Source organism: Anarrhichthys ocellatus, unplaced genomic scaffold (assembly GCF_004355925.1).
Source record: "Anarrhichthys ocellatus isolate YVR2014 unplaced genomic scaffold, GSC_Weel_1.0 scaffold8, whole genome shotgun sequence".
Classification (NCBI taxonomy): Eukaryota; Metazoa; Chordata; class Actinopteri; order Perciformes; family Anarhichadidae; genus Anarrhichthys; species Anarrhichthys ocellatus.
In genome coordinates, this window is record NW_022280038.1 from 8,328,491 (window position 1) to 8,341,115 (window position 12,625).

Sequence of the window (12,625 nt, forward strand, 5' to 3'; positions counted from 1 at the left end):
GAGAGAGAGAGAGAGAGAGAGAGTGTGTGTGTGTGTGTGTGGGGATGGGATGAGGAGACTGAGTCGGCCAATTAGAGGCTTCTGCCTTTAACTCTCTCGCTGCCAAACACTGAGCTGCTTAAAGCAGAGAGCAGAGATAAACAATTCAGCTTCTCCACATGGCAGCTTTTACCTAGAGTGATGAAGTGAGGATGTAGGAGCAATTAACCAAATGATTGTCAGGTTGATAAAGGAATTCTTAAGAGTTTTGTCTTTAAGTTGACCCACAACCAGCTGTGTTGATCTTATCCATGCGTGTTGCCATGTTTCTGGTAGCCTATAACCTTGGTCTCCTCGTGGCTCTAAGGACGGCAATGTTGGTCCACAACCTTTGATCTAGACTGAAATATCTCAACAGTTGATGGATTGCATTGAAATGTTGCACAGACATTCATGGTCTACAGAAGATGAATCCTTCCGACTTTGGTGTTCCCTTGACTTTTTGTCCCACGCCACCATGAGATTGTCATGTGGTTCAGTGGTAAATATCTTGATAACCGGATTGCCATGAAATTTGGTAAATCAACTGTAGAATATCTCATCACACAAGCAACATGACATGGGAGGGGGGCTGGTGGTGGCAGGAGTAAACTCTCTCTGCAGCCTGCAGTTCCGTTTCTTCTAAAAGACACGCAGACAATAAAAAACCTTGTTTGCGCACTATTTACACGTTGGATGAAATGAATGAAATGCAGAGGAGGAAAATGAAACGGAGCATCTGTCCCCACAGTAAATCATCTGCTGAGTGTTTGATGGTTATTTATTTGTGCTTTTAGAACGTAACCACTGTCAAACAATCATCAATTATAGATATTTCCTCAGCATCTCTGTGCTGTGTCTTCTCCCGCTCGCCCTCTTTTTCGGTCTTTTTTTTAATTGAGCCGGGAAGCCTAACTTTACTTTTTATGTTATCAAACAAAGACAAATGCTGTCCCCTTGTACTAAAATGGTCCTAAATCAATACTAGAGTACTTGTTTTATGACTAAAGTGGTACACAAGGTGAAGCAGTGGCACTCTGTGTGTTTTACCAATCAGTGAAAGTCATCCCTGCAAACCCCACCCCAAAGGTTCACCACCAGGGCTTTTTAAGGGGGGAAAATGTCCCCGCAAAAAGTCCCCAGAACTTAATTTGGAACCTGGTCCCTGCGGTGAGTTCCTCAAGAGGTTCCTCTTGCTTTAAGCTCTGCTTGGCTTGATTGTTTTCACACATTCCACAAGGCAACTTATAGACTAAAACACTCAACCAAATCAGAGCAGCTGTTACACTTTGACTGTGTTTTACATTGCTGCTGAAATCAAAGCAAGTGACAAACACCAGGGTCATCTGGGAGACAGAGTAAGTCAGAGGGCACTGGGACAGCACAGTCTGCTTCACTTACCATCATTATCTATGCAGCTACAGCACTCTCACACACACACACACACACACACACACACACACACACACACAGTAATTCCTCCTGTTGGTAGATGTGATGTAGATGCATTGAAATGGACATCAAGTCACTGTTAAGCCTATTACATTCCTTAGCTCCCTCATTACTCCACATGGCAAACACACAAACATGCAGATACACACATATGCAGGCTCACAACACCACAGCTGTCAATCTAATAACAACTACAACACAAGAAGAATGTGAAATTAAATAAAATCGGTCAGAATTAACGGACTGGTTTGCGGCACTTTGACTTAAAAAGCTTCTAAACCTGCAGTCTGATTTCAGGGTCACCTGGCAGGTTATTGCTTTTGGAAGAGTCTCTTCTTCCTCATATGACTGCATGAAAACATCCATAACTTTACCATTACCCAGTATCCATAACCCAGTACAGATGGGTAGCATGCACGTAATGAATTACGCGACATTCAGAAGCATTATCTCGTTATCAACGTGTTATGATACTAAGTATTCAGAATCACATAGAATAATAGATTGAAAATAAAATATTCATGAGTAATATATATGTCCTTGAGTCATTTCTATAGATAAGACTGTGGTCACATATCATTAATCTAAATATGGAAATTGTGAGTCAGTTGTTGATGCACTCATTTTTTACTAAATAATTCTAAAAGGCTAAATGATAATATCATCTAATATCATCATGATATAATCAGATGCATATCAGGGTGTCATGATCAGGGATCAAAGCACTGTGGGAATGAAAACTGAAAAAGAAGACCAACACGCTTCTGAAAGAGCTGTACCACAGCTGATCCAGGATCAGGACGACAACAATGTGTGAGTTGTGTTAACGCTCAGCCGCCGTGACAACATCATTCACCGCAGTCTGGACTGTTTCAGGAGAGACAATCAGCGATAGCAGAGCTGTGAGGCAAGCTAAAGCTTCTACGTAGCCTTTACTTTACAATCATTCACTGAACAGCGTTCATATCGTCTGTAATAATCATTTTCAGTCATGTGCACAGTATTTAATGTGTCTTTATTTAAACCTCCATTTTGGCTCTTTCTCAGTGAATGAGAAAGATCATGTGCTTTCCTTTGTAAATGCAGCAGAGCGGGTAGTAAGGAGAGCTAAAGTGTTGCCTTCAAGCACATTTGTATGCAGCGAAACTCCGACCACATATCCAGAGGTCTCTCTCTCTCTCTCTCTCTCTCTCTCTCTCTCTCTCTCTCTCAGGAAAGAAAGAGGCTTTTTGAATTGGGACTAAAACGGGAAGTGTTTGTGCAGCTGCGTTCTTATTCAGGGGTCGACTCCTTGAAAGTCCACATTTTTGGACTTCATACCAATACAAAACCTCCCTTTTCAAATGTTTCTCCACATGTAGCCCAGCATTCAAAGAGTCTTTGTGGAATTGTAACTAGGAAGAAATATCACATGTTGTATTTAACAGTTGTTTTGTGGTCATCAGTCACAGGTAAATACGTCATTTGATGAAAACCCCACTGCAGGGTGTACATAATGGAAGCTGGATATGAACCCAAATGTTTGTTTGGAATGAAATATAGCAGATAAAAGCTCCCTCAAAAATACAAACTCACACTCAAAAAAATGTCAGGGCAGAAAACGTCTATAGAGTTCATAGCTACGGCTGTGTGGCTAGTCTTCTCTGATTAGGAAGGTACCAACTGAGTGAAACGACCCGGACTAATCTCAGTGGCAGCCATGATAAGCACTGGACGAAACATCGAAATGTGAATGGAAGGTGCTTCAATGCTTCCTTTTTTATCTCCTTTATCATAGGGTGCCCTAGACCATCGTTTACCATCAATAACACTGATGAATTGTAGATGACAGATAAATTGATCTGTTTTGGACAGGAATTATTTTTTTAAAAATAGTACAGCATCAGCATCCTGCATATCTATACATCAATCATCGTATGATCCATCCATCAAGCATCTGTCCATACATCAATCAAGCATCCATCCATCCATCGATAATTCATCCTGCATGTGTATACATCAATCATCCAACATCCATCGTGCATCAATCCACCCATCCTTTAAATATTCATCAGTCTATCAATCCACCTGTTCATCTATCTGTCAATCCATCCATCCCTCCATATAGCCATCCATCCATCCCTCCATATATCCATCCATCCATCCCTCCATATATCCATCCATCCATCCCTTCTTAGAACAACAACAAAAGACAAAGAAAGAAAGAAAAGGAGGAACAAGAGAGAAAGAGGAAAAAAATATTGTGGGTTAATTTGAGTTTTCATATTGGGGTTGGGAAAATATGGTTGTGATGATCCTCCTGTATTTTCAGCACAGTCAAACCACACCAATGTCTGTCTGTCTGTCTGTCTCTGTAATCACACCACAGCCACTCTCCTGCCATCGTTTGTTTTTCCTTTTGTCTCTCATCTCTCTCGGCCTGTTCACCTTTTCACCTGCTGACGATCAATGCCTGCTAATGCAGCGGGCCTCTACTCGTCCTCTCATGTTTTATGACCTCAAATTATGCCTGGCCCCTTTAAGAGAAGCCCAGGCCCCTGTTGCTAAGAGACAAGGGGCTCGGTGACGATGAGGAGGCTGATTCTCGGCTCTCGTCCAATCAGAACAGCCCGAGTAGGGCAGTAACACACCAACAAGTCAAATACAATGACACAACACAGCTGAAAATGTTAAATCAAACAAAACGTGCTGCTGAGCTCCATCCAGGCATTTCAACAAATTTAAAAACCAATAGAATCAATAAACTTAGGAACTGAGGAAAGGACGTCTCATATCTCTTAATTAAAAAATATTTCCTTGTTTCCTCTCTCCTCGCATGGTTTCCTTGTGTTTCTCCATGCATCCCTGGTGGGAGGGACTAAGACGGAAGGAATGGACGCAAGTGAGGGAAACGGGGATGCAATGAAGAGATTTGGGATGTACCCCGAGTCTCTGGCTGCAAATTACGTCTGAAGAACAAGATGGCTGCTTCCGCTTCCGGGTTATTTTGTCCTCATTCTTGTGGAGACGCCTCATCCAGCACAGTCTATGATCACTCCCAGTAAATGGGGTGCTAGTGTCCATGGAAATGCATGAATATCAACAGCTGACTCTCAGCAAACAACAACATATGACAGGGGATGATGCTCTTAAAAAGGACCAGAGATACAAAGGGCTTCTCTTGTTTCCGTTTGTGTCGATGAGGCAGCTTCTTCTCTGCTTACCATGTATGGATGACATGACGTGAGCAGTATCCATGGGGGCAGTGTGTGTGTGTGTGTACACTGTATTGCATGTATTTTCAGCTCTGACACATGGGGTAGGTGAGAGAAACACTGTTGCCATGGAAATAGGTCTCCTTCTCCTCTTGTGAGTGTTTTGCTGGCCTCCCTCTCTGCCTCATCGCTCTCACTCTGCTCTCTCTTGTTGTACTGCTTCCTCTCTCTCTCTATCTAACTCGCCCACTCTCTCTGTATATCTCCCTCCCTCTTCCTATCTGGGTTAATGAGATCTGTTTTGCTGATGCGCATTGATGGAGTTCAACACTGTTAATAAATTGTTTTTAAGAGGTAGATAACATTAATCATCTCTATTAGAACAAAGGTTATTCATATTCCCAACTACATGGCTAATATACTGTACAGAAATATCTTTATAGGGGTATTCATAATAGATTAATAAACACAAACAAACCGCTCCTCCTCATATTTGAATATGATGTTAAATGTCTGAATTGACATGAAGCTCATACGTACGAATGAAGTTTCTACACCCTTTTTACATGCCTTCATATTCTGGGCAATACATTAAAGGTGATTTAATGGGAGCATTTCTATCGGCTCTCAACATGGCGACGGCTGAGCAGGTGCTAACAGTGCAAACTACAGGGCTAACGGTGTTTACCTGAGGGGGAACCGGTGGGTGAGCGCGTCGCTTACGAGAAGACGGGGTTATCAGCTGTAACCGCCGTATGAGCGCAGTGCAGAGCGGGCGGCCGTTAGCTTGCCAGTTGAGCATGCGCACATGCACCAACGTTCTCTGCTTCTGTTCACAACCAATCTGCCTGTTCAACCAAAGGAGCTAAACTCTGGAACTAAGAGTCCATTTGGCACATTCATGTTTGTGGTTTCACCACATCCGAGGAGCAGCAAGGAGTATTCAAATCAGACCGATCAAAAAGCAAGGGAAGCGAGGTTTGCGACAGTAACACAGTGCTTTTCTCCCTCTTTAATGTCTGTAACAGAAAATAAATAACTAGCAAATAAAGTTATGTTTAGTCTCAGGTAATCTTTCCTGCTACCTGGATTTCAATAGATACAATTTTAACACTACTAGAAATCCCTCCTGTACACAAGCTGTTGCATCATTGAGGTTTGTGTTCAGCCAGCCAGTGTCATTCTGCCCCAGTAGTTCCTTAGCTACAGGAAAGTACTGCTCCCACAGCAGACACTCTTTTCGGGTTACAAACAAAATGAAGAACTTGTTTACTCCTTTCGAGATGCGGGGTAAGTTCCTCGTGTTCAAAAAGGTCGTAAAGTTAAATTCCTGCTGTGAAAAAGTGGTTCTAGTCAACAATGTTGAGTTCCTTAGACTCTTGATTTGATAGTTACTGGGTAGGGAGATTAAAAAGAAATCCTTCTGCACTCATGTGGAAAGAGGTGTGTCGGAAGAGCCACCGTAGGGAACATTTTGAAGAAGAAAGAAATGACACTGAGGAACATACTTGTTGGATCGATATGTTGTCTGTTCATAAATGTGTTTGGGTTTGTGATCTTTGTGATTTCTCCTCATTATTTTCTCGGAAATATTTTAGCGGTCAAAAGAAGCTACGAGTTGGTGTCATGGAATGAAGTGTGGCAGTGATACACAGGAGACGAACAATACATTTGAATGCCCTTTAGTATTGTTGTAAGTGTACTATAACACCACAACAATCTTAAAATGCTAATGAGATTGGAACCCAGTTTGAACTCTAGCAGCTTTTATAAAATGTCTGCATTAGCTTGGACACACCCTCTGATCCCTCCCTATAAACCCCTTGACACACACAAACACACACACACACACACTCATCCACACACACATCCCTGCTGAGGCAGACACCACGCCTGTCTGGGGTGAGTGAAGCTCCTTCCATGTGACCGTCCATTATTGATGAGACAAGATGTATCCTGAAACCCCCCAGGGGTGATGAGCTCACTGATGAGGTCACCAGTCCGGGCTCTGCATGCAGTGCTCAGCGCCCCCCCCACCCCCCACATCCTCCCAGTCACCCGACGTCCTGCTGCATCGCCTCATCATACATTTATAAGCAGGCCGGTCTCCATCAAACACTTTGCACTTTTAAATAGGAAGGAAAAATAAAGCTGTCTCTAAGGTCTTTGATGAAGGATAAAATATGGCAGAAGCAGAAAGAACTTCAGTCCATCTCACGCAGCTGAGCGTAAATATGTTTTCATGTGTCCACCTGATGAATCTATGTCCAATATTCACTTCCCGACTCCAGAGAAAGATGTCTGCCTCTTTAGATCTTATCTTATCTTTAAATAAGTATGTAAGGTAAGTAACAAAAGCACAGTGAAACAAGTCAACGTTGACTTTTGGTTTCACACGGGACAAGAACACTGGTATCCTGGGTGAAAGTCCTGCATTTGTTTGTCTCATCCGTCGCCATCGATCTCTGCCCCAAACTGGCTTTGTCGCCGTTTATACTACACCGTCTGACTTCCTCCTTTGCTCCCATCAACACTACTACAGCCACTAGAGATCGGTGTCGTCTTCTTCTATTCGTATCGGCGATCAACCATGAATAGATGACAACGGCCTTCTGAACCTACTAGTGAGTGTAGCCGGCTACTTCTGACCCCTACCAGGCTGACACCGATTCAATAGGCTGATAACGTTCAAAGCGGGTGAACGAACACTGTTCTTACAGTTTCACAATCGCCTCCAGTAAAATACCAACTGCTGCCTTCAAAGTTGAGCGTGTTTAGCTCGTTGCAGTGCACCTTTAGGCATAGTGAGGGCATAAGGCTGAGATACTGTCTGATGTTTGAGGGGTGACAAAACTAACAGGGAGACAATCCACCATGAACAAATGACATTCTGAGACTGACAGAAGGGGGGGGGGGGGGACATATTGTTGAGATCAACCAGCAGAGCCTGCTCTTTCCCTACAAGACAATGTTACAAAAAACCCTGAACAGTTTGTTTCATGACCTGAGAGTGACGTCAATGACACATGTTGTTTGTTGTTGTTGCCGCTGTCAAGCAGCCATTTTGGATTCTGAACTATGTGAGGCCCCTGCAAGGTGATGCGTCATCAGTCCGAACACAGACACACACACACACACACACACCTCCAGCCGAGAGCCCTCACATTCAACAATCTGGGCTATAATTAGCTCTCTGGATAGAAGGACCAGAAAAAGCAGAGGGAAAGATGGATAAATGGCTTTTCAACCTAAAAATGTCCCCAGCACTCTGTGACGGCTATTTCCTCATCTGTCAGGTCACCGCCTCCCTAAAACAATCAACTACGAGTAACAGAAGAGAAAATCTCATATAATTGACACTGAAAAAAGACCCTGGACCCTCCTGTTGCCTTGGTTACTGTAGCAGAGCCGAATGGAGGAGGAGGGGTTGATGTGGGCTTCACTGGGAACAGAGCCGGAGAGAGCTGACAGAATAATACATTTACCTCCGCTTATTTTCTCCCTCTGTACCTCTCCACATCTCTCTCTCCTAGTAGCGCTCCAGTTTTCTTTAACGACCCACTCATTTCAATACAAATTGAGAACACCAGGGTGCTAGTGGGACCCCAAAACTTTCTTCACCGGAAAATAAAATAAAATAAAAAAATCTCCAATTCAATTTTCAGAGGACTTGAACAAAGAGTAAACAGCTCAGTGTGAATTATTCAGATAACCAGGATGCAACGTGGGCAGTCGTATGTGATCAGACTCAAGGTTTTTACAGAGCAGCTCTGTTGCCGTCTCAGGCCTCTCTGCCTCTGGGCTCTTCTGCTCTGCTGGCAGGAAGCTGAATGTAGCAGCTGTTCAGGACAAAATGCCTCATAGAATTTCATGAAATGAGCATGAGGATAAAGATGGTGTAAGCTTCATTATTTTGTTATTTGTATTTTTCTAAAAATCTGGGAAATTACTAATAGATGAAATGGAATTTTCTTTTAAATCAGCATTCTGTGAAAATTGTATTTCACAGCCCAATGGCACATTGTAAACCATATAAAGGAGTTGCCAAAGTGAATATTTGAAATAAACCCCCACAGATACACACCAGCTCATGAGTTACATAAAAATGCTTGGAAAGAGGAAGACTTCCTTCTGAAGATATATATCTTATTTAATGAATCGTGTGAGAACCACCTCTTTATGGAGGCCATTTACCTTTATATTGAGGCCATTGCAGTTGAGGCTCATCCCGCACTCGTCTGTGATCTCTGTAATCTCCGACAGGTCGTCATCTTCAAACTCATCCAGGCTGATGTCATGGGTCAACCTGGTTGAAGGGGAGGATTAGTGTGAGAAGGGGTAGAAGGGAAAGGGAGGGAGATGAGGAAAGAAAATCAATGTTAATCCCTCTGCACTTATCCGAAGCCACAGCAGTACGTCTCAAAATCTCCTTTTGACCGGATTATCTGTCTGACGGGTGGCAACTCGAACGTCTCCTCTTATTCTGGAAATACAATCACCAAACTTCTGGCCATTTAAAATTCTCCCTTCAAGTACAGGAAGGCAAATGACAAAACATAAAAGCCACTGGCAACACTTATTTTCACTTATTTAACTGCTGGTTGAGAATTAGCAGCCTGGATATAGCTACACACCTGCAGTGACGAGAAGACTGAATCACAGTGGGAGTGGGAAATGCTTAATCACAGATGGCAGCTCAATTTATGAGTTTACTGGAACAAAAATGATGACAGGCTTGAGAGAAGAACTAACCCCTCACTTAATGACAGAAACTAAACATTTCTGAGTTGCTCTTCAGGAGATACTGAGTTTAAAAGTATAGTGCAAATGTTTCTGTTGTTAAAAATAACAGTATAACTAAATTGCAAAAGTTATTTTATCCAAAAATCAACAAGACTAAAAAAAGTTGTGAGAAGCCTTGGTGGCCTTCGGAGGCCACAATGTTCATCATCAAATGTTAGCCATCCACTGAGGAGCATGACTATGTTCAGCAGTGTTCATAGCAATGCGTCTAGATTGTGGTGGAGTGTTGTTCGCCCCATAGTGCTGCCCCAGGGAGGGGCATAACAAGGTGGCTCTAAAAGTAAGCCCATAGCATCCAAAATCAGGGAGGTTCATCCTCTGGGGAGCATGAATGTGCTCAGTAGATCTCAGTGGATAAGTTGGCATGACAATGATGCTGGGCGATGGGCCATGGTGACCAAAACCCCCAAAACATTAGGATTCATCCCCTGGGGACCAGGAATATCCACTGTAATTGTAATGCCAATCAGGCCTGTTGATGATATATCTGACAAACTGATCGACCCCACTAGTAGAACAACTTTTAAGTCACTAACACAACTAATCATATAACTACAAGGTACCCAGTCACCACCAGCATATTGATACAGTGTGGCTGTTCTGGCTGCCATGCGCACATCCCATGGAGGCACAGTACTTCTTAATTTACTGATCTTACATCCAAATGTCTATACTACAGGTCCAAGAAGACAATGTTTATGTTTTGCAGGGAAGACTATGATTCACTGCTCTTGCAGCAACCCTGGAAATCAGTCCAGTGTCAGGCAGGGAAATGTTCCGTCCTGCTGTCTGTGGCAGGATTCAATTAGCTTCCAGAAAACAATGCTTCACTTTTCCCCATCTGTAATTATGTCCGCCTGTTATCTCTTTACCCTGCAGCCTCCTGGGCGTGACAGGCCGAGTCAAAGAGCGGGAAAATGTTATTAGAGGGAGGAAAGAGATGATGGCAGTTATCACACGGAGCATAAAAGCAAGCTGTCAGAGAAACCTGGTGAACGTGGAGAGCTATGATCCCCCTGTTGTTGCATGATGCTAATGCCATTTCTGGATACATCGACACTGCAGCTGTCTCCTCTTACAAAATGACGCACAGCTGCGGCCGTCTTTAGCCGTCGCGTGGTGGAATATGGGTATGGGAGTTAAATAGCCTGGGTTGAAGCATCTGTGTACTGCTATAATGAGGCCCTGGAGGAGGCAGGAGAGAAGGGCTGAGGAATGAGAAGGGAGAAAGAGAAAGAAAGTGGATCTATTGGTAAGGGATAAAGGATCTCAGATTTGGGTGGTTATCTATGGCTGCATTCCCAAGGACCTCTCGTGGTTGCAGTGACTCACACTTTCTCAAAAGAACTTTGTTGTGTGTTTGTTACTGCCATTGATTAACTGCTGACTCCTCACTCACTATTCTTAAGCGGCCCCCAGCCGGCAGGGGCCGCAATCGAAAACAGTTTGCACGGTTTTGTTGTGTGTTTTGCTATCAGCGAACAGCAATAAGAACTACAAACACAGCTGAGTGCCTCGCCCTTCAAAGCCGCTGCTTGGGGGATGACTTTTATTGTTCAGGACGGTGCATGAGTTCACACCAATTTCCAGAAATCGTAAACAATCTCTATTTCAAGGCTGCACCGAATAGTAACGCTGACATTTGAATCAAAATCAACATTTGGATGCTGCGTTTTTTTCTTATTTTTCTTTTGTCTGTTCATTCTGTTTAAACTGGATATTCTGCACAGTTGAAGAGAAAGATCAGGTCACACTAATATTATTAGTATACCCTGTATGCCCGTAGGTTTGAATGGTTGTCTGTCTCCGTGCCCTGCGATAGTCTGTTGACCTGTCCAGGATGTACGTACAGAACCTTCGCCCAATGTCAGCTGGGTTCGGCTCCAGCCCCCCCGTGACCCTTAACAGGATTAGCGGTTTGCATAATGGATGGATGGATGCATCATTCACAGACAATATAAGTTGGGTTGTTTATTCAAATCTCAAATTTTAGAGATTGGAAATATTATTTTTTGTTAATTCTAGTGAATTATTGTACTTGAGATTAGCACAAATGCCTCACGGTTGTCATTCAAGTAAACCAGTCTCGCTAATATGGCTGCAGCTGTTTCTGTCTTTACCCCCCAGACATAATCAGAATAACATGTGGCTTTATTGTGTCCCAAATAAATTGCATTGACAAGACTTTGGTCTGGGGATACTGCTCTGCTTCAGAATAACAAAAACTGTAACCTTATCAGTTCACTACAAATGTAATTTATTACAACACAGACAGATTTCTGGGGGAGGAACAACATCAATATGCGCCTGTGCGTCCTCGTTATCAGCATCACTTACAGGGAGGAGGAGACTAGAGGAGAGAAAGAAGAGTAAAGGGATGAAGAATAGGAAAGACTGTATGCCAATCGGAGCCCCATCGGCCATAAGTATGTAATTTATATTGACCCTGAATTGCAGGCATTGATCTATAATTAGGACTTTGCAAGGACAAAAGAGGGAGGGGAGTCTCAAGAGTGGTGAACGAGAAGCGAGAGGATGATGCGAGTGTGGATCAAACCCCGAGCAAAGTGCAAATGGAAGCAGCGGACAGTGAAAGGATGGAGAGAGTCATGGGGACAAAAGTGAATGGAGGGAGGGAGGGAGGGGAAAATGAAGTGCTGGGAGATAAACCACCTGGACAGGACAGGGTGACCCCTTTGCTGCAGTGAATTGTGGGTAAGCAGGGCGGCACACACCAAAGAAAACCAACAGCGTGTATAATACAGTGCAAATTCCGTTGTCACACATCAAGGCTCAGGCATGTCAGGATAGACACAGTTTCACAGACCTGTCAATTAAATCAACTGATTGATGCTTTGCAAAATCGTATGAGTGTTAGTGAGAATGTCTTCGGTCGAGGACAGCCCTAATCGTTAGTGTTATAGTAACACCTGTAACACCTGTGCTTTTCCTACTACTAGATTTGTTTTCCCAAACTGTGAAGACATTCTAAATGTCCTATGAGACTTTGCCACTGCAAGGGTGTCCTCCTAAAAACTCCCATGCTTACTTTCAAAATCACTTTTTGGGCATTTTGCATTTATTTCTGATATTAGACAGTGGAGATATAGAACTGCGAGAAAGGAAAGGGGGGCGGGGGGGGGGGAGAGAGAGAAAGA

General features: G+C 43.3%; 1 protein-coding gene across 3 annotated transcripts in view; it reads right to left on the bottom strand.

The window, feature by feature from the left end:
* Positions 1 to 12,625, bottom strand: part of mapk8ip1b (mitogen-activated protein kinase 8 interacting protein 1b) — a 42,128-nt gene that overhangs the window by 19,730 nt on the left and 9,773 nt on the right. For all 3 annotated transcript variants that reach the window (XM_031848314.1, XM_031848316.1, XM_031848313.1), the window contains exon 2: positions 8,859 to 8,970. In XM_031848314.1, the coding sequence (XP_031704174.1) occupies positions 8,859 to 8,970 (112 nt within the window). The remainder of the gene's footprint in view (positions 1 to 8,858; positions 8,971 to 12,625) is intronic.